This window comes from Pituophis catenifer, unplaced genomic scaffold, assembly GCF_029215685.1.
Source record: "Pituophis catenifer annectens isolate HBS135680 unplaced genomic scaffold, rPitCat1.0.hap2 SCAF_4, whole genome shotgun sequence".
Lineage (NCBI taxonomy): Eukaryota > Metazoa > Chordata > Lepidosauria > Squamata > Colubridae > Pituophis > Pituophis catenifer.
In genome coordinates this window covers 112,870,028-112,892,338 of record NW_027256884.1, presented here as the reverse complement: position 1 = coordinate 112,892,338, position 22,311 = coordinate 112,870,028, and the positions used below count along the sequence as shown (strand labels likewise).

The 22,311-nt window shown below is 39.5% G+C and overlaps 1 protein-coding gene across 1 annotated transcript in view; it reads right to left on the bottom strand.

Annotated features, from left to right (window-relative positions):
- The window catches only part of CWF19L2 (CWF19 like cell cycle control factor 2), a 96,693-nt gene that overhangs the window by 22,759 nt on the left and 51,623 nt on the right, over positions 1-22,311 (bottom strand). The window contains exons 11-13 of the mRNA XM_070942871.1: positions 18,498-18,623; positions 17,252-17,389; positions 3,651-3,863 (exon numbers count right to left, since the gene is read on the bottom strand). Coding sequence (XP_070798972.1) covers positions 3,651-3,863; positions 17,252-17,389; positions 18,498-18,623 — 477 coding nt within the window. The remainder of the gene's footprint in view (positions 1-3,650; positions 3,864-17,251; positions 17,390-18,497; positions 18,624-22,311) is intronic.

Sequence of the window (22,311 nt, the reverse complement as noted above, 5' to 3'; positions counted from 1 at the left end):
CGGGACGGGCTCTATGGCTTCGATCTCCAGGAGGTGGGCAATCTCCTGTGACATTAGGTCCCGAAGCTCCGAGGAGCGAGGGGTTGGACAGCGGACAAACCGGTGGGGCGGCTGGCCGGAGAATTCGATGGATAGTCCGGAAGAGATTGTACGCCTTACCCAGGAGTCCGAGGTCGATCTGGCCCATTGTTGATGGAAGAGGATGAGCCTTCCCCCTATGGGCCCCGTGGGACTGGAGTCATTTCCCCCTTCTGGCAGGCTTAGGCCCGGCTCCACGGAAGTTGCGCTTAGGCTGCTGGTGTCGTCCTCGGTCTCGGAACTGCTGCCTGTCTTGGAATCTGTCTCCTCCCTGATAATGGGAGCGCTGTGAGGAGGACCCCCTGGGTCCGGCGCCTGCGCGAAAGGGCTGTTGGAGCGGGTAAGGTGTGTACCTGCGTTCCTGGCGCCGGTAGGTTGAGGGGAGGATCTTCCTCTTGTCTTTCCCCTCAATCAGTAGGGGTTCTAGCGTGGCGCCAAACAGGTCTGGCGCTTTGTATGGGGAAGTCGCCAGCTTCCACTTGGCTTTGAAGTCGGCTTTCCATGGTCGAAGCCAGAACAACCTCCTAGCGGTAAGGGTGGAGGCCAGAGCCCTTGAGGCGAACTTGGCTGAGTTCAGGGAGCTGTCGGCCGTGTATTCAGTGGCAGCTATGATCTTGTTAAGGTCTTGGTGCAGCCTAGTGTCCTCAGGCGGGAGTCTATCCTGTAGGTGCCGGAGCCAAATGAGCGACGCTCTATTGAAAAAGGACGAAGCTGTCGCGGATCTGATTGCCCAGCCTGCAGCTTGGTGTGCCTTACGGAATGCCCCCTCCATTCTCTTTTCCTCTGCTTTGAGAGTGTCTAGCGGGTCGGTGGAGACCAGGGAGGTAGAAGATAATGCTGCCACCGGCTGGTCTACTGAGGGGAGCGCCAGGAGGTCCTCCAGCTCCGGGGCTGAGCAGTAGAGTTTCTTATCCAGGCTGCTGGGTGTTGCTAGGGAGGCCGGTTGCACCCAGGGGTTCTGGATCACCTCCGTAAACAGCTGAGGGCAAGGGATATAGTCCTTCTGCGGTTTCGACGATTTGAAAAGCGCGTCATGAGGACCCGCCGCCTGCGGGGTGGCGGAAGCGACGTCCCCTGGTACTCCAAGGTTGGTTGTGAGCCGCGCCTTATGGAGCAGGGACTTGAATAGAGCCGGGCGGAAGAGGCCTGTAAAGGCGGGGGTGTCCGGTGCCAACCCTTCGTCTTCTGACAGCTCCATCTCCTCCGGTCCCTCCTCTGCTTGGTCTGATTCCTCAGACGAAGAGTCCTGCCCTCGCTGCGGGGGTGGATGGGACTGCTGGTGATGTTGGCGCGCCTGGACCCGTGCGGCTTGCACGGGTGCCTGCGAGGTCTGCTGTAAGGTTGCCGTGAAGAAGGACGAAAGGGCAGCCGAGAACATAGCCTGAAAATCCATTGGGGATGCCATCCCAGGGCCCCTTTGGGGCTGCTGGTCTACCCCTAAGGGCGTAGAGCTTGCTTCCCTGGTGCGAAGGGGCTGTGCAGGCGATGGAGCCATTGAAGGTTCCGGACCGACCCGGTCCGGCCTGGGCACCTCTGGGGTTCTTGGAGTTACTGCAATGTCGGTCAGCGATGTAATTCCCAGCTCCGTCTCCCTTGGGATGACCACTGCTGGTTCCAAGGGCCCAGGCTCTCTGGGAGAGGTTCCGGTAGCCGCCTTGTGGGCCTTCTCCCACTGGCGCTCCAGCGCATTGTGCCTCCTTAAGGCGTCTTTATCCCGGATGGGTAGGCAGCCATCTGATGCAGCCCTGCTGGTTGAGCTCTCATGTCTCTTTTTAGATTTCTTTTTCCCCCCTTTTGAGCTTCTGCGTGGGGGGGTTAGCTCCAGCTCCATATCTGAAGATGGGGGGGAGTGAGACATGGCTGCAGGCTGAGGGATGTTCGGGCAGGCCCCTTGCCCTGTTCTTCCCAAGAGCGCTTGGGCTGCGCTGACCTTTCCCCAGCTGATTGCCCTCTCCAGCGGTGGAGTGGTGGGGGGGGGGTGGTCTGTAGCCGGCTCCCTGCTGGTAGGGGGAGGCACAGGCTTAATCCCTTTGCCAAATATGGCGGCCCGAGGGTCCGTCAAAATGGCGCTGGCACGTGGTGCGCTGACCCACTGTGCCAGACTCTAGCAGCGGACTCACAATGGCGGCCCGAGGGTCCGACCAAACGCCGCGCTTTCCCCCTGCTGCGAGGTGTTCTGTAGTGCAGGGGGGGCTGCTGAGGCTCTAGGCACTCCTCTCTGCCTCACGCTCCTGTAGGTCGCTCCGGTGAAGCGCGGCTGAGGAGGGAGCCTTACGGGTCGGCGCCACGTGGCCTGAGCGTTCCGACCTGCTGCCCAGCTGATGAGCGCGCGACCGTTTGAATCCGGGCGGCAAAAACGGCGCGTTGGCTGAGCGGGCGCTGAGGGCTGCGAAGGAAGGCCCGCCGGTCAGCTGGAAGAGCGTCGGGGCGGCTGCAACAGCGGCGGGAGCAGAGCGGTCGTTTGAAAATCGCCCCCCCCCCGATGGAGCAGCGTGGGTGGCTGAGCTCCGCTCCCCCCACTTCCTCTGATAACGTTGCAGCCGCGATTGCAAGGTAAAGGGGCCCGAAACAAAAACAAGCTAATCAAAATAAAACTAAAAGCCTAGACGCCCTAAGGAAAGGGAAGCCTGAGTAACTTAAGAAAAAGAAAAGAAAAGGAGAAAATCCCCACAGCTGTACAATACCTTTTCAGAAACTGTGGAGCTCCCAAAATCACTACAGTGTTTGCCAGCAACTGAGTGAAGACTGGGGGATCATGGGACCAGAGGCGTGGCTTGGGGGCCGGAAAGGGGAGGAAAAGCCTTTTGTTTTCACTCAGTTGTTTGCCAAGCACTGAAGGATTAACCCATGCATGGATAGTGGGAGCAGCGCACAGGAAAACATTATTATTTCCCAGCCATAAGGTTCTTTTATTTGTATATAGTGTCTGAAAAAGTACACACAGAGAGAGAAAGAAAGATTGCCATGTCATTTAATTTGGACTGGAATCCCTTCACTGAACATATTCAAGCATAGGCTGAACGTCATTTGTCAAGGATGCTGGATTTCTGCAAGGAGCAGAAGATTGAATGTGATGCCTTAAAATGGTTTCTTTCAGCTCTTTGAAACTAAGTCCAAATTCATTTTATAAGGAGGAGACACTGTATCTGTTGTTTTTTAATATCTGAATGACTTTGTCTGTCTTTGTGCCTTTGTTTTCTTCTACCAATTATAATTTCACCTTTCCTCTATGACTCTTCTCATCTAACAACTCAACTCTGCTTTGGCCTCCTAATTATTTACTCTTCTTGTGCCACCTAAATATTCAGATCTTGTGTATCATTGCAGCAAGGTCATCAACAAATCTGAAGTACTGAAGATTAAGTTTATCATTCAAGACACAGTCACACTCATATTTGCTGCATCCTTGAAGTGGCTTTTTCCTCTTAATTGAAGAGCCAGGGTTATTCAAAAGCAATCATTCATGTCATAAGAAGCAATCTTAATTTTAATTTCATAACATCATGCACAGAGAACAGCCTTCTTTTAATTCGTCCATGTCTATGTCAAAATAACTGATGCTCTTCCCTTACCTTGTTACCAATTGCAATGATTAGGTGTTTAGGAAGTTCAGAGCTACCAAAGCAATGAGGGCATTTTTCCATGCATGCAGCAAGTTGTCGATGCTCACGGATCGCTTGGTTTCTCTCCCTTTCCTCCGCTTTTCCGCTTTCCTCTTTCTTTGCTGCTTGGGAAACGAACATGTCATCCAGAGTATAATAATCTCTATCAGTTTTGTCTGAAAACTAAAGCAAAAGATAGATCAGGAGCTGGAAAGCTAAACTAGGATTATAAAATTTATTTGATGACCTCTAGAAACTCATTACCTCTAAATATAACAACTATGGGCTGTGGTGTTTTGCAAAGGGCAAATGCACAGAGTGCAGTGGTACTATGTGTTTAACCTCAAAGTACTCAGACAATTCTGTGATTGCCATGAGATAGCTTGTATGTGCACTCACATACGAAGACAACATGTGAAAACTCCTACAGCAGCCATACTGAATCTTCAGGAAGATGCAATTGCTTCCAAGCTCAAAGGAGTGTGCTTCAATCAGTGTGAAGCTCCACTGGAGATATTTGCACAGCCCTAATAAAAACCAAATCTCATTTCATTTTTATTAAGCCACCTTGCTTTTCATCAGTGGGAGTTGCTGCCTAACATAGCTTGTCTTTATTCTTATAATCTGCATTAGATGGAGGATCAGGGATAATGCAGACTGCAAGTAATGACAATGACCGCTAAAGACAAAGTCATGATAAGTAAATTTAGGCATTCAAAAGTTGTTCCAGGTATCTGGAACAGCCAGCGCAAGGGAAGGAGGAGGAGCAGGGAGAAGAAAGAGGGAAAGTGGCCTTCTCCTTCCCTCGCGCCAGCCCCTCCATTGCCCGTTTCTCCATTGCAGTGCAGAGCAGCGCCCAGGATCCACTTTGATAGTGGAGGGGGGTAATTTAACAATCAGTTCGCCCGAACCAGTGCGAACCGGCTGAATACCACGATTGCTTTCACTATAGATCGGTTCGGTGCTTCCGACAGGGAAGCATAGTATAGAATTATATATAGCTGTGATAGCGAAACTATGGCACATGTGCCAGAGGTGGCACACAGAATCCTCTCTGCTGGCACGTGTGCCATCGCCCCAGGTCAGATCTCCGTGGCAATTCTTTCGTGAGCTTCTGTTTCCTTGCAAACAACAAAACAGAAGCTCACGAAAGAAAAAGATCTTACCTCTTGCTGCACTGCTGGTGTTGGGATGCCCTGCCTCCCGCCGGCCAACTGGTCTTTGGGTCTCTGATGTGCATGCGTGCGCTTGTCCACACATGACCACATCCGTGCATGCATGTTTGCACGCGCACACACTTTTCAGTTTGGGCATGCGTGCATGCAGTTTGGGCACTCGGTGTCTAAAAGGTTCGCCATCACTGACATATAGTAACTTGAGATCCTTTATCTACGAATAAGTACCCTACTTCTGTTGCTTATGCATTGGATTCTCCCATCTTTCTGAAAAGTATAAATATGAGTGCATTACTTTGTTGAGTGGGGTCTCTTTCAATATTCTTTTGAAGGAATCCTACCAGTATATGCTGCTTAATAAACACCACCGTAAGTCTTGATTATTTACTTTGATTCCTAGGTTGGATTCCATATAGGTAGCTTGGCCCAGTCTTGTCCAAAGAGGAATGTGTTCTAGCAAAACTCTTCTATAGATAGCAGAACAAATAGCTGCAGCTTTCTCACTGCAAGTGAGATGCCTCATTTTACAACTATTGAACTGCAAACACAGGACTCAGTTTCAGAGACTTGCTGCCAATTTTGCACAGCCTTAACCAAATGTTGCATTTTCTAGGTAACTATCAAACAAAATGGGAGAATGGATCTCAAGTCTCCCATGGAATATTATACTGGAAGGACCCTTTACGCTCACACATTAGGGATCCATTCAAAGAGGTATTTCCTACTAGGATTTTGGATACCCTCCCCCTCTCCATTGTTTTAGGGGAGAGAGGGGATTGGGAAATCAGGGCCTGCTTTCTTTTTACTAACGTATCAAGACAGATAGTTAAAAAAGAAAATAGCCAGAAAATGAAGGCAATGAAACATTTTTTTTAAAAGAGGATGGAAACTACAATGTTACCTGATTACATATAATAACTAAAAGTAAAAAAAAAAAACAACCAAGACATAAATGGACACAGTGCTCTGCCCGTCTTAAACTACCAAAAGGTGAGTGAAAAAATAATAAAATAAAATAAAATAAGCCTTTTTTGTTTCCAAAGTTTTGCTCTAGCTAATGCTATTGATGAAAATACCTAGTATCGTGGATGAAAATTTCACCATCTTTTTTTTAAAAAAAAAACACATGAACGGAAAAGCATCCATAATATGTGGCCGAAAATTGCATGATACATGATACACATGATAGACTGCAATGTGTTTTAGAACATATTTTCATAAGGTTTCTATAGAAACCACAGAAATGTTCTTTAGAAAGCTTTTCAAAAGACAAGTTGTCTTGAAATGTTAATATATTTTTTTTCGTCTTCTTCTATTTTATTGCGCCCAATTCTCAGAGACTGCCTCATGAGTGGTTTGCCATTGCCCCCTTCGTAGGGCTGAGACAGAGTGACTGGCCCAAGGCCACCCAGCAGGCTTCATGCCCAAGGTGGGACTATAACTCAATCTTCCAGTTTCTATCTTGATGCTTTAACTACTATAGTAAATTGTCCCTTTTATAAAACAAAAAATATTTTGGTTACTCTGTGGCAAACTGAAGCATTTATGAAGCTAAGCATATAATTTCATGAACTGATTGTTTTTTTAAGGAGCACTTTTTTAAAAGTTTAATTCTGGCGTCATTTAGAGTTCCACAAGTCAGTATCTTCTAATGTATACTGACAGCCAAATACTCAGTGATACTGAAAGTTAATATAAAACGATTATAAAGTCTTGACAATATATCATACACAGAGTGATTTCTATATCTTTTCCTTGTACTAATTAATCTGAACAACACACTGAACTTTAAATTAACTCATCTTATAAATTATTTTACAGTACCATACAAAAGAAGAGAGTAGGTTTTAAACCTGGTTGTCTTGTCTATGCATTGTGGTTTTGTTTTGTTTTCTGTTTATTTGACTTTTTTGTGCCTTTCAGATTTCAGAAGTGGGGGGTTTGTTGTTGTGTTTGTTGTATTTGAATCAGTGTTGACTCCTGCTGGATTAAAATATAGGCATAGAGTAGTACTTTTTATGGTAGCTAAACAGATACCTATAGGAATTCTAATGAGGATGTGTAATAAACTGTAATATCACAGTAATAGATATAAAGAGGCATATAGCCATAACAGTTAATAGCCTCCAACTATTTTATCCTTTATGAATTTCTTTAATCCCTTTTAAAGACTGTCCAAAGTATTACCATCATTTTAATGACATCCTATTATGGAAGAAAAAGAAAATGTCTCTATTATTTTTACACCATGTATCATGTCCCCTCTTCCACTCTATATTCTTTTCACCCTTCTCTTTGTTTTTTTTTAAATGTAAACTATCTTTATTAAAAGTTACTGTTCTATCTACCTTCGTTTCTATAGAAACCACACTCAATAGGTTGTCATGTTCTTATTCCCAAATTACAGTACTGAAGCCTGGACAAGAACAGGACAAAGCTTTCACATTAATGGAGCCCAATTATAGGAAAAGTGCTGATTCCAAAGGCTCAGATCTAATTCTCAGAGGCTCATTATCCACTAGGAGAATATATCTTACATGTCTTGAGGAACATATGCGGTGGAAAATTCCCAATGAACACTCACTGAGCATGTATACAGATTGCAAATGCCTCCTTTTTTCACAAGATCACTTGATGTTTGTCATCAAATCAGTGTCAACTCTTAGTAATATACAGATCCTTTCTAGGGTGTTGGATATAAATTTGACATTATTTTATAGGTGAGGTCTTGCAGATGACACCAAGCTGTCAGGAATAGCCAACACTCCAGAAGATAGGCTTAAGATACAGAAGGATCTTGACAGACTTGAACATTGGGCGCTATCTAACAAAATGAAAAATGGTGAAAAAAGTAAAACATTTAGGCAAGAAAAACAAAATGCACAGGTACAGTATATGTGATACCTTGCTCAATAGTAGTAATTGTGAGAGGGATCTTGGAGTTCTAGTGGACAACCATTTAAATATGAGCCAGCAGTGTGCAGCAGCTGTCAAAAAAGCCAACACAGTTCTAGGCTGCATAAACAGAGGTCAAGATCACGTGAAGTGTTAATACCACTTTATAATGCCTTGGTAAGGCCACACTTGGAATACTGCATCCAGTTTTGGTTGCCACAATGTAAAAAAGATATTGAGACTCTAGAAAGAGTGCAGAGAAGAGCAACAAAGATGATTAGGGGACTGGAGGCTAAAACATATGAAGAATAGTTGCAGGAACTGGGTATGTCTAGTTTAATGAAGAGAAGGACTAGGGGAGACATGGTAGCAGTGTTCCAATATCTCAGGGTCTGCCACAAAGAAGAGGGAATCAAGCTATTCCCCAAATCACCTGGGGTAGGACAAGAAGCAATGGTTGGAAACTAACCAAGGAGAGAAGCAACTTAGAACTAAGGAGACATTTCCTGACAGTTAGAACAATTAATCAGTGGAACAACTTGCCTGCAGAATGTGAATGCTCCAACACTGAAAATTTTGAAGATGTTGGATAACCATTTGTCTGAAGTGGTGTAGGGTTTCCTGCCTAAGGAGTGGGTTGGACTAGAAGACCTCCAAGGTCCCTTCCAACTCTATTATTCTGTTCTATATAGTGTGCTTGGCTTCTTCTGCCTCACTGATCCAGACTTGAGGCAGTGTTACTTTCCATGTTCAATACAACCATAATAAATCACGCAAACTAAGCATAACATATACTATCTACTAGCTTATAAGGCAGTTTGCATATGTTACAGAATTCAGACTTTCTTAACATAGAATTTTAAGTTTTAGTTTTAAAACAAAGATTATGAAGGAACCATGTTGCAGGATAAGTCAACTAGGCAACACTTCATCTATCACTAACATCAGAGTTTTTTTTCCCTTATCAATATCATCCGTAGCTGGAAAAATAACCCAAAAACATGTTTTAATAGGTCTGTAATGATATGTGGGTTTAACTTTTGAGACAAAATAAAGTTACTGTTTATTTCACACCAACTTGCTTTTGATAGCATAGCTTGATAGTATTGTTACTATCAAACTACACTATTACTATTATTTGACAATAATTTGATAGTATTGTTTTTCAGATCTTTAAGATGATGTCTTCCCTTTCTATTTCCCTTAAATTATCCAGTATTCACTTAAAATGGTTGATTTCTTTTTTTAAAAAACTTGTATCTTTTCACACCACATTCATTCACAATCATCCATATACAGGAAATATGAAAAGATGGCTAACATAAAGAATTGCATTTCCCAGAAATTCACCAGCCCATTAACATCGCTGGGGTTCATATCTCAGGGGAGGATTTGTGCAATTCAATACTATGTTTATATTTGAAAGAAGAAAAATCTCAACAAAGTCACCCATAAAATTATTTCCACCCTTACTGCTAGGAAATAGCCCTGAAGAAAGCTCCTTAGAAGACTCTCAAGCTGCATCACCTTTTCACCAGGTTTTAATTTTGTGTCAGAGAGTGTTATTTATTTTCTTTTATTCCATTTGTTTCCAGCATTTTCCAGATTGCAGGGCAGATGCATGGCTTGGAAACACTACATCAGAGAATGACCTGAGTGTGGTCAGTGACTCCAAAATGAACGTGAATCAGCACTGTGAGATGGCTGTCAGAAGGACTAATATGATCTGGGATGCAATACAAGAAGCATCGTAACAGGCATGTGAAGTCTGCACGGCACTGATATGATCACACTTGGACTTTATATAATTCTATGTACTTCATTTCCAGAATATTGGCAGTCTAGAATGGTTTCAGAAGAGAGTGATTAAGATGATACAGACACTTAAGAAAGTGCCCTATGAGGATAGTGAAGTTCTTGAGATGTTCAGCTTGGAGAAAATACACACACATTCAAACACAAATGCACTATATACAAGATATAAATCGAGTAAAAAAAAACCAGAATCAATAATACCCATTAGACTTCCCTTCAGTTGCAAATTTTATGTTTCTCCTCTATATGCAATAATAAGGTTCTAATTATGTCATGTTGACTTATATTTTCTTCTATGTTTATTGGGTTTTGAAAATAATTATGTAGGAGGAAGAGTTTTGCATTCAGGAGAGAAAATAGTTCAAAGGGTGAGAATTGAAAGTACATTTCATTTTCTTAGATTTTTCACTTGCCCATTACTGTTTATTATTTTGAAGCACCAGATAACACCAGAAAGCAAATTCTAGACCTGTTGAGACCTGTCTATAAGCAATGTCCGTTTTCAGAACAGACACAAGCAACTCAAAAACCAAAAGTGAGGAGTTTCCATCAATCACAAACTATATGTGAATTTCCAAATGACACGTGTGCACACCGAAAAACACAGTGTCAGATTATGACTGATTTTCTATTGCAGCAATTACATCTGCCAGAAACAAAGCTTTGAAAACTCTGGATTACTTTTCTACAGTCAATAATACAATTATATGAAGAATTCTATATATACATCACAGTACATGGTGCTGAAAAATATCTCCAGAGATTTCCCAAAACAAAAGAGGTCACCCTAAAACTGAGATAAGTGTAGTGGGAATGTGAAAGAGCCATTGTTATTTCAAGGAGTTTAGTATTTTGAGTTCTCCTTTATATAAAGAAAAGAGCTCATGCTGAGCTAGCTTGCTTGTTTTTTGCTCTTGCTTGCTGAACAAAGAAGGGGGTGGGAGGGAATCATATGTAGCTTCAAAGCTTTTCCCACTGTGAAAGTCTCAGGCTTTTGGTTCTCATTCCAGTCATGTGCCAGCCAGTCAAGCCCAGGATCTTGTAGTCCCATGACCGTAGCGGGGACCATGAAATAAAGTTGCCACATTTGAATAAAAACTGAAGGATGTCATCAGAGGTGGGCTGCTGCCAGTTGGACCCACCCACCCATCCTGGCACTATCCCGACCTATATAATCGCTGTTTTCTTTTCTATGTTGCACGCATGTGCGGAAGGCACGCGCTCTCCCATTTTCAGTTCTGAGCGAACCGGTTGTTAGAGTATGTGACGCCCACCTCTGGATGTCATTGTTTGTGGAGCTTCTGCATGGAACCTACCACTAGGTATTGTGGAAACTGACTGTCCTTGAGATCGCTCAGCTGTCACTATTAAGAATCTCCCTGGCAGCCTGTAAGAGATTTGAGTATTATCTTGCTTTGTATTTATGTTTTTTATGTTACGTTTTTAAACTTGTTTGCTTGAGCTAATAAAAAAGCTTAGAATCCCTTTATTTACTGAAATGTTCACGAGCCGTGGTGGCGCAGAGGTTAGAATGCAGTACTACAGGCTACTTCTGCTGACTGCCGGCTGCCAGAAGTTTGGCAGTTCAAATCTCACCGTCTCAAAGTTGACTCAGCCTTCCATCCTTCCAAGGTCGGTAAAATGAGGACCCAGATTGTTGGGGGTCAATATGCTGACTCTGTAAACCGCTTACAGAGGGCTGTAAAGCACAATAGCACTAAGTGCTATTGCTATTGTCTCTGGATCCAAAAGAGCCAATTGCTTGGACACCTGAACACTACCCTAACACTTGGCAAAACAATAAGTTGATCAGTTTTAGTCTCCCCCGCCCTTCCCACTATAAAGACAAGGCTACTCCCTGTTATAAGCCTGTCACACAACTATCTCTGATATGTGTTATGTTAACTAGATGTTCTATTAAAAAAAGGGCTGGACCCTTTTTCACACTCACTTCATGAAAAAAGAACAAGGAGAGGGTTGTTGTTGTTGTTGTTGTTTTAAAAAAATCAACCATTTAAAAGTATGTTGATATATAGCATAAAGAAACGACCAGCAAAATGACAGTCCTATTAATTTATTGCAATGAGAAGAACAAACAGTTCTATGGCATTTTATGGAAAACCAAAATAAATATATTATGGAATAAACCTAGGATGACAATGTGCTTGCCAAAAAGTATTTAGGTGTCTGCTCAATTCCCTACTCTATTTAATTATATTTGTTTAGGTTTTTTTTTAATTAAAAATAAAAAATGGGAAACTAACATGCTGAAACAAAAAAAAATTTACCTCAAGCATACCATGCATGTCTATCAAAGTCTTTGAGGCCCATTTCTGTACCTGAGGAATTGTTAGGGGGAAAAAGGGAAGTTGACTTTAACTCAGTGCTTTTGTTAAGGCTTCAAGGTCACACTCTCAAAGCATCCATTTTGAGACAGTGCCACCTGTCAAAATGTCAAATCTGCTCACTGGTCCAAAGGTGTTGAGGACACCTGGCCTAAACTTTTATAGATCACATTTCACTTTGTGAGGGTATCTGAAGCTGAAGAATTCCACTCTGAATTTCTAGTAAATCATTATTTGAGCTTTTTGTGCATTGTTTAAGGAATTGCTATCATTGTGGATAGTGGATGGGAAAGAAGGACTTGAGTGACCAGCAATTGCCTTGCAAAGGCCAGGCTCAATTATGATAACAGGGGAGGAGAGAGCACTACTAAAATGTCTACTTTGGCAAAGTGTTTCAAAAGAGAAAAGGGAACAGTCAACAGAACTCTACAATCAAAATCCTGCCACAACATAACTGGGTACAGTTAGTCTTTGCTTAACAACCATTCGTTCAGCAACACTGGAAGTTATGATGGTGCTGAAAGAATGTACAGATAGACCTTGACTTACAACCACAACTGAGCCCAAAATTTATGTTGTTAAGTGAAACATTTGTTAAGTGAGTTTTGCCCCGTTTTACATTTTCTTTTGCCACAGTTGTTAAAGTGAATTGTGGCAGTTGGTAAGTTAGTAACAGGGTCGTTAAGTGAATCTGGCTTCCCCCTTGTCAGAAGGTTGCAAAAAAGTGATCACATCTGTAACTTTGTGCCAGTAGAAGGACTGGCATGGCTGCAGTTTCACATGGCGCTGCTGTACACAGTTCAAGGGCTTCATGTAGCCCCAGAAGCATAACACACCGAGGAATCCTTGAGCTACAGCAGGGCAAGCAACTCTACAGCTACATGGTTCTGGGGCTGCTTGGTGTCCACAGGCAGGGGCCAGGGCGGTCAAAAGGGCAGCGAATGCAGGGAATAGGCGATTGGGGAGTTGAAGGGGAGGCAGTGTCTTACCTTAGAAGAACTGAGGGTCAAGCCTAAGAGTGGGAATGGCTTGGATCAGGTTGGGTGCTTAGCTAACAACCAATTGATTCTGTTAATGATGGTAACAGGGATTGGCAGGATTGCCACAGCTAAGCGATGAAGTCACATGATGTCGAACTTCATAACCACATAGCTTAGTGACGAATGTTCTGATCCCAATTGATGTCATAATTTGAGGACTACTTATATTTGACTCTAAATTTATTAGCATTTTTTTTAAAAAAAAACTTTCCTAATCATCAACTTCTGTGGGCTGTTTCCGTTCTTGCTTGTATTCATCTAGTGAACTAAAATTTGTTCTGGTAATAACACTAATGCAATACCAATTCAAGATGCCCCTTCCACATGAATGCAAGAGTTACAGCTGCCGTGAAAAACTGCCAGAACAAAAAAGGTGTACAGATTGTGTAAATTGCATCAATACGATTTTAAATTGCCATGGCAACACTGACATCATCCAATCTCAATGGTAGAATATGTATTCTAAGAATGTTAGATTCCAAATATATTACAGAAAATAGGACATATGTGAACCGAAAAGATTTTTAGACAAATGGATTACAAATACAAAAAAGAAACGTTTAAAGAGAATCTGTATCTTAATTAAATATTGCTTAGATAGATTTCATTACTCAAATGTCTTTATTACTTTTAATCCTATCATATCTATATTAACTTGAATTTGAATGTAGAATATCTACCAACAATTTGTTCCATTGAAACAAAGTCAGTGAATTATTAGATTGTTATTAGATTATTTTGCATGATGATCATCTACAAACTGTTAGATCCAAATTACCATTAGAAGAAAGAAAACAGATATTACTAAACTATTTATAAAGCGCTCAAGTGATACTGTGTTGTACAGAATAAAACTACAGGAGTTCTTTTAAAGAAACAAAACTATTTCAATTTAATTTCATTTCTCACACAATAGAAGCAGAATAAATTTTCTGCATGGGACATCAGTATTATTAAATGAACCTCAATATTAATAAATGAGTTTGACACACAAATATATAAAATCAGTATCTTTGCAGAAATGAAATAAAACCAATAATCAAAAGACTAGATTATGTGGTTAAAGTTTATTGATTTCTATCAGACATCTTTGTTCCTGCTTAGATGCTGAATTACCGCTAAGAAATAGATTGAAAAAAATCAATTATTTTGGAGGGTTTGCTATAGATGTCTTGGAAAAGACTATTTTTAGAGGGCTAATAGTTCAGTTGGCAGAATTGAAATATATCATTCCCATACAAAATGTAGTTAAGAGTGCTACTGCAAAATATTTCCAAAAGAAAACCTATAGCCAGTGGTGATTTAATGTTTAAAAAGAAAGAATAACTGAAATCACATAATGTGCAATGGCCAGTATGCAACTTCACAAAAATTAAAAAACCTGAAGGAAGACAGAAATGGGTAAAATACTTCTATTATACAAAAACAGCAAATTGGATGATGGGGATAATCATATTTTACTTTTATTCTTTCTAAATAAGCTGTTAAATAATTACAGGTAAGCTTTCCCAGAGGACAATTGTCCATCATTCCAATGTTCAAATTCATTATGCAAAGAAAATCTATTCACTTGGACAGGTAACTGTTCCTAATAGATATGGCCAGTGGCTCCTACAAACTAAGGTTTTCAAATAGTTCCATGGCAGAGTTTCTGGAAAGACAAGTAAAATTTCCCTGAGGGCAGAAAAACTAACATAATTAATTGATAAGTTTGGGGAGATTTAGCATTTTAAAAATTTGTGATGATTCCCAACACAAAAATGGCCTTGGTTAGTGACACAATCCTGGTGTGGTCAGGAGAAAAAAATACACAAACAAGCTTGCTTGCTGTTCCCACTTCATTTTTTCATTTTTTTAATTTAGAACTAATTATTTTAAGATTATTTTCCTATGTGCCATTGCTATTTTTATTCTAACATCCTTTTCTGTTTTTGAATAATCACTTTTCTCAGGATCTCGGCAAAATATTATTTTCCGGCTTTTAATAATTTTAATTTTTTATATCAACAAATGTATTTTTTATTTCTTCCTCAAATGAAGGTATCAAACAGTAAGTCATCCTGATCTGTAGACATCATTAATAAAAATGAGGGGAAAAAATTAGAAGCAAAAATCCCTTAAATTAATATCTTCACTCTTTAAAATCTGAATACAGATTTCATTTATTGTTATATATCATACAAATCAATCTCAATCTCTCTCTCTCTCTCTCTCTCTCTCTCCCCCCTCCCTCCCTCTCTCCCTCCCTCCCTCCATGTGTGTATGCTAAAAGTCAATTCACTGTATAGCATAAAATATTGGGGCTACTCTACAAAATTGGCTTCAATTCTTTATTCAAAAAAAGCCTACTCTGAGTCTTTGGGTTAATCAGCTCTCTCTAAACTGTTGTAAGGATTAAGAAGGCTTAATGGTTTTTACAGGGTTCAAAATTTTTAACCTTCTTTCAAGTATTCAACTAAATGTAAAATTATATCCATTCCTAAATTGTAAACAAGAACAAAAAAGGACTAGTGGAAAGGTTACTTCTCAGACCAATCTCTTTCATAAAAACGAAATGGTTCTTTTAAAGTGAGATGGAAAACCTGTAGGCCACATATGGCCAAATTACCGTCAATGGTCCCCATCACCCCTGGAACTCAGGCCATTGATTTACAACTGCAAAGCTTGAAGAAACGGGAATACAATTTCCATTTGCTTTGCTTTTGGCAGAATAGCAAATGGAAACACACAAGACTTTGGAGGGGGTGGAGGTGGAATCACACTGTGACAGGTAACAGGAGGCCATGCCTCTCTGTGAATCTGTCAGAGATACAAAGGCAGCCCAGATATCCCAACACACACTGTATTCTAGCAAGCAGATAACAGAATTAGAGAATAGGAGTTTGGTTTAGTTTCCCATAAGGAAATTGCCTCGTGGGAAAGAAAAAGGCGTTAGAAAGGGATGATGTAATCTTAAAAACTAGGAGTATTAGGAAGAGGAAGTGTATCTTAGAGGGAAGAGGTGGAATGGCTGGTAACCTAAGATGAATATAGGTTGAACATTGGCTTTTGAAAAATGTGTTATTTTATTAAAGGGCAATGTTGTCTGGAGATTGAAATGGGCTCTGCAGTTCTGATGTACATTAGGAGTGCTAGTTCAAGGAGAAGACTGCTGAAGTGGAGCAGTGAACAATTCAGACAGGTGTGCTGAAGGAAGGTGCAGACTAGCGTGGGAGAGCATTCACTCAGCGGATGATGTCAAAGGAGGGAAGAAGGTCATGCTCTACCAATCAAATTGTACTGACGCTAGACTGAGAGAGAGACCAGCGGTCAGTACCACAGTATCGTTGTTCAGTATCTTTAATGAAGTCTACTTAAGAGTCTTCAGAAATAGAACAGCGTACATATAAATTAAACCAACATTATCAAGGGCACACATAAGCTATTAGAGAACATTTAAGCTGCATGTTTATCGCACAAAAAAGTCCCCCCTTTTCAACACAAGATGTGGCTTCAATCCTTTTCTGTTGATTATCATTATAAAAAGGCAAGAGAAGCCATGAGAGCCCGAGTTGACATATCTAGTTGTAAATTACACTTGAGAAACTAGGCTGGAATAACCAAAAGGAAACACCTAATTGGAAGACTTACATTGATTTTTTCATCAAATCATTAGAACTCATAAAAAACCATTGACGGCTGTTTCAGCAATAACAAAGCTCAAAGAAGGAAATAAAAAGGAAGAAAGAAGAAAGTATAAGGCAAAGATAGATAAAGACAAAACAAGTGTTGAGACACATCTCCTTTGAATTTATGTTGGAATATTGCACACAAATACCTAAAAGGTGGAGCTTGTATTATGACATCACAATGCAGATTTCACGATTTCGACAAACCATACAACTGCTGAGTTTTATGCATATAAGTATGATTTTATCTGTCTGTAATCTGTAAATTAGTATTAACAATCTTAATTTCATAGCAACAGGGTTTGTTACTTTAAAACTGCACTGTAGCATTGAAATGTTAGGATCCTATTATAAATCTATTGAAAACTAAAATTCGTGGACATAAGGAATATAAATGCCACCGAAGAAAACAAGTAATTGATATTTTGTTTTTGAAAATGAAATTTCCTTACATAATCTATTAAATGAAAGCTCTGTTATCTAAAATATTACACTATTAAGCTAATTTCCTCAAAATTAAATTCTAACGTAAGTCTAAAGACATCTTAGAATATATGAAATAATACTTTAAAAAATTATAATATCAAAAATTTACTTTTAATTTTTAGTAAGAATTAGATTGTCAAGTCTTACCTTTGATGCCATTCTCATGAAAAGCTTATTTTGATCCTGTGATGTACTCATCTTTTCATTCCTAATCAAATCCTTCAGATCCAAATTATCATCATCTTGAAAATATCGGATTCTTTCCTTATCCACATGAGTAGGTATCTAATAATCAATATAAAAAAATCAAGATTGTTGATACAATTGCCAACTTATTTTAAAACAAACCCATGAAAAATGTTATGAATCATGCTAGCACAAACGAACATCTGAAATTACGGGTAGTCTTTGACTTATGATCATTCGTTTAATAATGGTCAGAATTTATGGATTTACAACCCATCCTCGAAGTTATGACTATTGCTACACCTTCAGAGTCACATGATCTTGATTTAAGCACTTGGCATCTGGATCACTTTTACGACGATTGTAGCATCCTGTGATAACATGATTGTAATTTGCAACCTTTCCAGTCATTTTCCAACAAACAAAGTCAATGGGGAAGCCAGCAGGAAATGTTTCAGTTAATGATCATGGTGATTCACTTAACAACCAAAGGGGGGGAAACTCATAGAATTGGGTGTAGTCTCATGATACCGCACTTAACTATCATGCTGTTTAATGATGAATTTTCTGATCCCACTATGATCATAAGTTAAGGACTTCCTGTTCAGAAAATCAGTTTCAACAAAATGTAAATTGACAGAACGCATGGAGTATAAAATGTAACTTTATATTTGGTATAATCAACAAAATAAGCATTTGGAAAAAGCTGTTCAAAATTATAGAAAAGCATCTTAAAGGTATTTTTTCTTAGAACATATTTACAAACGCATCATTCCTTCAAAGGCAAAACAAAACAGGGATGTATAAAGCATTTCTATTCAAAATGGAGTGTTCCAACCATTTGAAACACCTTGTTCCTTCCCAAAACAGCTCAAGAAAATGTTTAAAGGTTGAAACAGGCATTTCAAATCTTGAACCTTTGGAAAGTTCCTAGAGCAAAACAGATTTTCATTCCCCTTATTGACGAGCTTATACAAGCTCTACTATTCCACAAAAGTCATAATACATAAAAGAGACAAAGGAAAGTTTGATGATATTTTAGAAATTGTTAAGATTTTGCTTTTTATGGTATATGAACTTCAAGGTCACTATTGCTCTAATGCCAAGTATGTTTAGGGAGTATGAACTAATAAGATGTAGTCTATATATTACTTATTTTATTAATATACATATGTACTAATAAGTAATATATATATAAAACACCCACCATTTGATTCTTCCTCCTTCTGCCTACATGATCCAATGTTTCTTCTGAAATATTAACAGGCCATGCTCTGCCAGATTTATCAGTTCTGACCAAGATCGCTTCATGGTCTTCTTGAAAACTAGTTTTCTATATTAAGATAAAAAAAAAAAACAGAGTTAACAAACACTGAAGCAGGTGTTGCACCTTAATTTATAAACTCAACAATTGTTATATACTAAATTTGCCATTAAAACAGAACATGAAATCTAGAAAATTCAAAACAATATTTTTTCTACTAAAATAAGTATAGAATTAAGATCCTTCTAAGAGCAAAAACTATACTCTACACATACAAATGACCCATTTGGTATAATTTCATTCACTAAGTGCTGATATTATAAGTATGTTTGAAAATATTTTAACTTATTGGACATGTATTGTACATGTTTATTCCCTATAACCTTTAAAAGATCAAACAGCATTTCATCGTACTTCAAAGTTAGACCAGGTTTTTTTGTGACTGACATGAAATGTTACCTTGAGCTGATGGGAAAGTGTCATGGAAAACCAAAACTACACCCCCATCAGAGCACAACCAATCTTGGTAATATATGCCAGATTTTTGTGTTCATCCACTATCATGTCATCTTTACTGTGGAGGAAAAAAACTGATCCACCATTTTCTACTCAGTGTGGGATCGAGATTAGGTTAAAAGAATATAATTTGCATTAGGATTAATTTAGTCAAAAGTTTCTAAGAGAATCTGGAAATAGAATTGAGCCTCTTTGTACTTTCCCAACTAGCTAAACTTTTTACAATTGTACTTTTTATTTGTACAAATAACAAAGTAGTCCTATCCAATAATGTCTGAAATGTTCTACCAACCAATAGCAGTGACGCAGTGATTAAAATGCAGTATTGCAGGCTAACTCAGCACATAGCCTGAAGTTGAATCCTGACAGGGCTCAAGATTGACTCAGCCTTCTTTATTTCTAAAGTCGGTAAAATGAGGAGCCAGATTGTTGGGGGCAATATGCTGACATTGTAAACTGCCTAGAGGATGCTGTAAAGCATTATAGCGCAGTATATAAATTTACAGGCTATTGCTATTGCTATTATTTTTGTCTGTTTACCAATAACACTCAAATTCTATCTCTCTGCCATCTGTATTCCTACAATCAGTAATATATCAGGCAGTGGTGAGTTTCAAAATTTTTTACTACAGGCTCTGTGGGTGTGGCTTGGTGGGCATGGCAGGGGAAGGATACTGTAAAATCTCCATTTCCACCCTACTCCAGGGAAAGGATACTGCAAAATCCCCATTTCCTCTTGATCAGCTGGGACTTGGGAGGCAGAGAATAGATGGGGGCGGGACCAGTCAGAATTTTTACTACCAATTCTCCGAACTACTCAAAATTTCTGCTACCGGTTCTCTAGAACTGGTCAGAACCTGCTGAAACCCACCTCTGATATCCGGGTATATTAAGTACATGTTTAGTTTCTTTTCTTAACATAATGAATGGTAATAGTGGTTGTGTTTGTTTTGGCCCAACATGATAACTAAATTATAACAATTAACTATGGGTTAACATTGTGTCTGTGTGTTTGTGCCTTTGAGTCAGTATTGATTCCTGGTGACTGTAGGTGCCTTGGCAAAGCTTTTGAAAGTGGTTTGCCATTACCTTCTTCTTAGGACTAACAAAGAGTCCAGGGACATCCAGCTGATTTAACACCTAAGCTGGAATTTATACAGTCCAGGGGCCTCTAATCCTGTGCTTTAAATATTATACCAAACTGGCTTTTAATTTAATGTGCAAACCAAGTCATAGAATAAAGGTAAAGGTTCCTCTTGCACATGTGTACTAGTCATTCCCAACTCCAGGGGCAGTGCTCATCTCCATTTCAAAGCCTAAGAGCCAGCACTGTCCAAAGACGTCTCCATGGTCATATGGACAGCATGACTAAATGCCAAAGGAACACGGAACGCTGTTACCTTCCCATCAAAGGTGGTCCCTATTTTCCTACTTGCATTTTTTACGTGCTTTCTAACTGCTAGGTTGGCAGAAGCTGGGACATGTAACGGGAGCTCACCCCATTACACGGCACTAGGCATTCGAAGCGCTGAACTGCCGACCTTTCGATTGACAAGCTCAGTGTCTTAGCCACTGAGCCACTATGTCCCTAAAAATTATTTGACATTATTCAAAGTCAAATGAGTGCTAAAAATAATAAAAGAAAGGTTTCTTTCCCACTCCACCTATGAAAATTAGCAGGAATCAGATCCTTTCCTTATTCTTCAACAACATTTGCAGGTATGACAAAATGTTGTAACCTTAATCTCTTTTATTACATGTATCCTTTAGACATGCTTATCCTGGTCTTCCACGAAAGCTTCATAGAAAGCCTGCCATCACATAAAAACCGAAATGAATGTTTTCAGCTTACTTGCATTAATAGAGGCCTCCATAAGATGCAAGTGTGTATTTCTATTTATAAGCTTTGGAAACAGAAATTAAGAGCAGAATATAAACTTCTCGCTCAGTCATTAGAGAAGCAGCAGCTCACTGTCTGTTAATTGATTAAATTAATTCTAATAAGGGGAATGTCATCAAAATTGGGCACATTAAAACTGACTTTGTCAACTTTGATATATGCTGAAATAAATCTCTATCCAAGTCATTTTCAGGCAAATAAACAATGTGAGAACAACTCACATCTGTTCTACCACTAAATGATTGCCCACCCGCTGGAAATTCTAAGACCTACCAAAAGAAAAAAAAAAGTTCTATAGTTATGGAAGTATCAAAGCTCTAAGGGCTTGATTATATTCTTCAGAAAAACCAACACAGCAATAATAAAGAAGTGTGGGAAAAAACTGCAGATCTATACATTTTGCCTTTGTTATATTTTGATCTGCAACAATCTCTCTCCTCCTGCACAAAAGATTTATCATACTTTTTGAATAAGCAATTTTTTTTAGAAAAGTTACTATTTCTTTATCAACTACTAAAGCAATATTTTGTATTATCTGCAGATACGGGACATGCTTTAATCACTAAATATTGTACTTCAAATAAGAAGAGTCCCCGATAATGAATACAGTAGTTCATACAAATAAAAAAATAAAAAGAAGGAAAATTTGGATATTGCCATCAACAGTATTCATACATTTGTTTGTAAAATAATGAGAATTTCTTCTTGCCATGCATCTGAATTCCAAGGAGCCTTTGGAAGATGTAATATTGCAAAACTCTCATGCCCTGTAGATGTTTTATAATACTTTTACTAAAGCATTTTACTTATGTATTTTTCACTGCTGTTGGGACAAGTTTTTCATACATGATCCAAAAGGACTCCAATATTCCCTTTATATAACTACTTTACTTTATATAACTACTATTTTAAAGGACTACTTTATATAACTGTCCCAACTATGAGAATTTCTCACTAACAATGTATAAAATTGAATTCCATGCATCTAGTGCCATAAATCCCACATAACTTGCAGATGTTGGTAAGTATTGTTAGCAGTCCTGCCCAAAAAAAACCACCCTCTATGTTGCTATTGGACAACTATCTTCCATATAACACTTAAGACACTGGTATCTTTACATTATCTACTAATTCTGAAGTAAGTCAATGGAATATGCAGTAAGATATGCAAAGAACTGTAGTCTAAAATATTTGTCAATCAAAAAGTCTCATTCAAATTTCAGGGAAGCTCTTTCATAAATTACTTTCAGACGAGCTTATCCATATCAGGAGCTTATTTTATTATTTACTTTTTGCTCAAGAATAGTGGCAGATGTTTTCCATCAGGCGTTCATAAACATT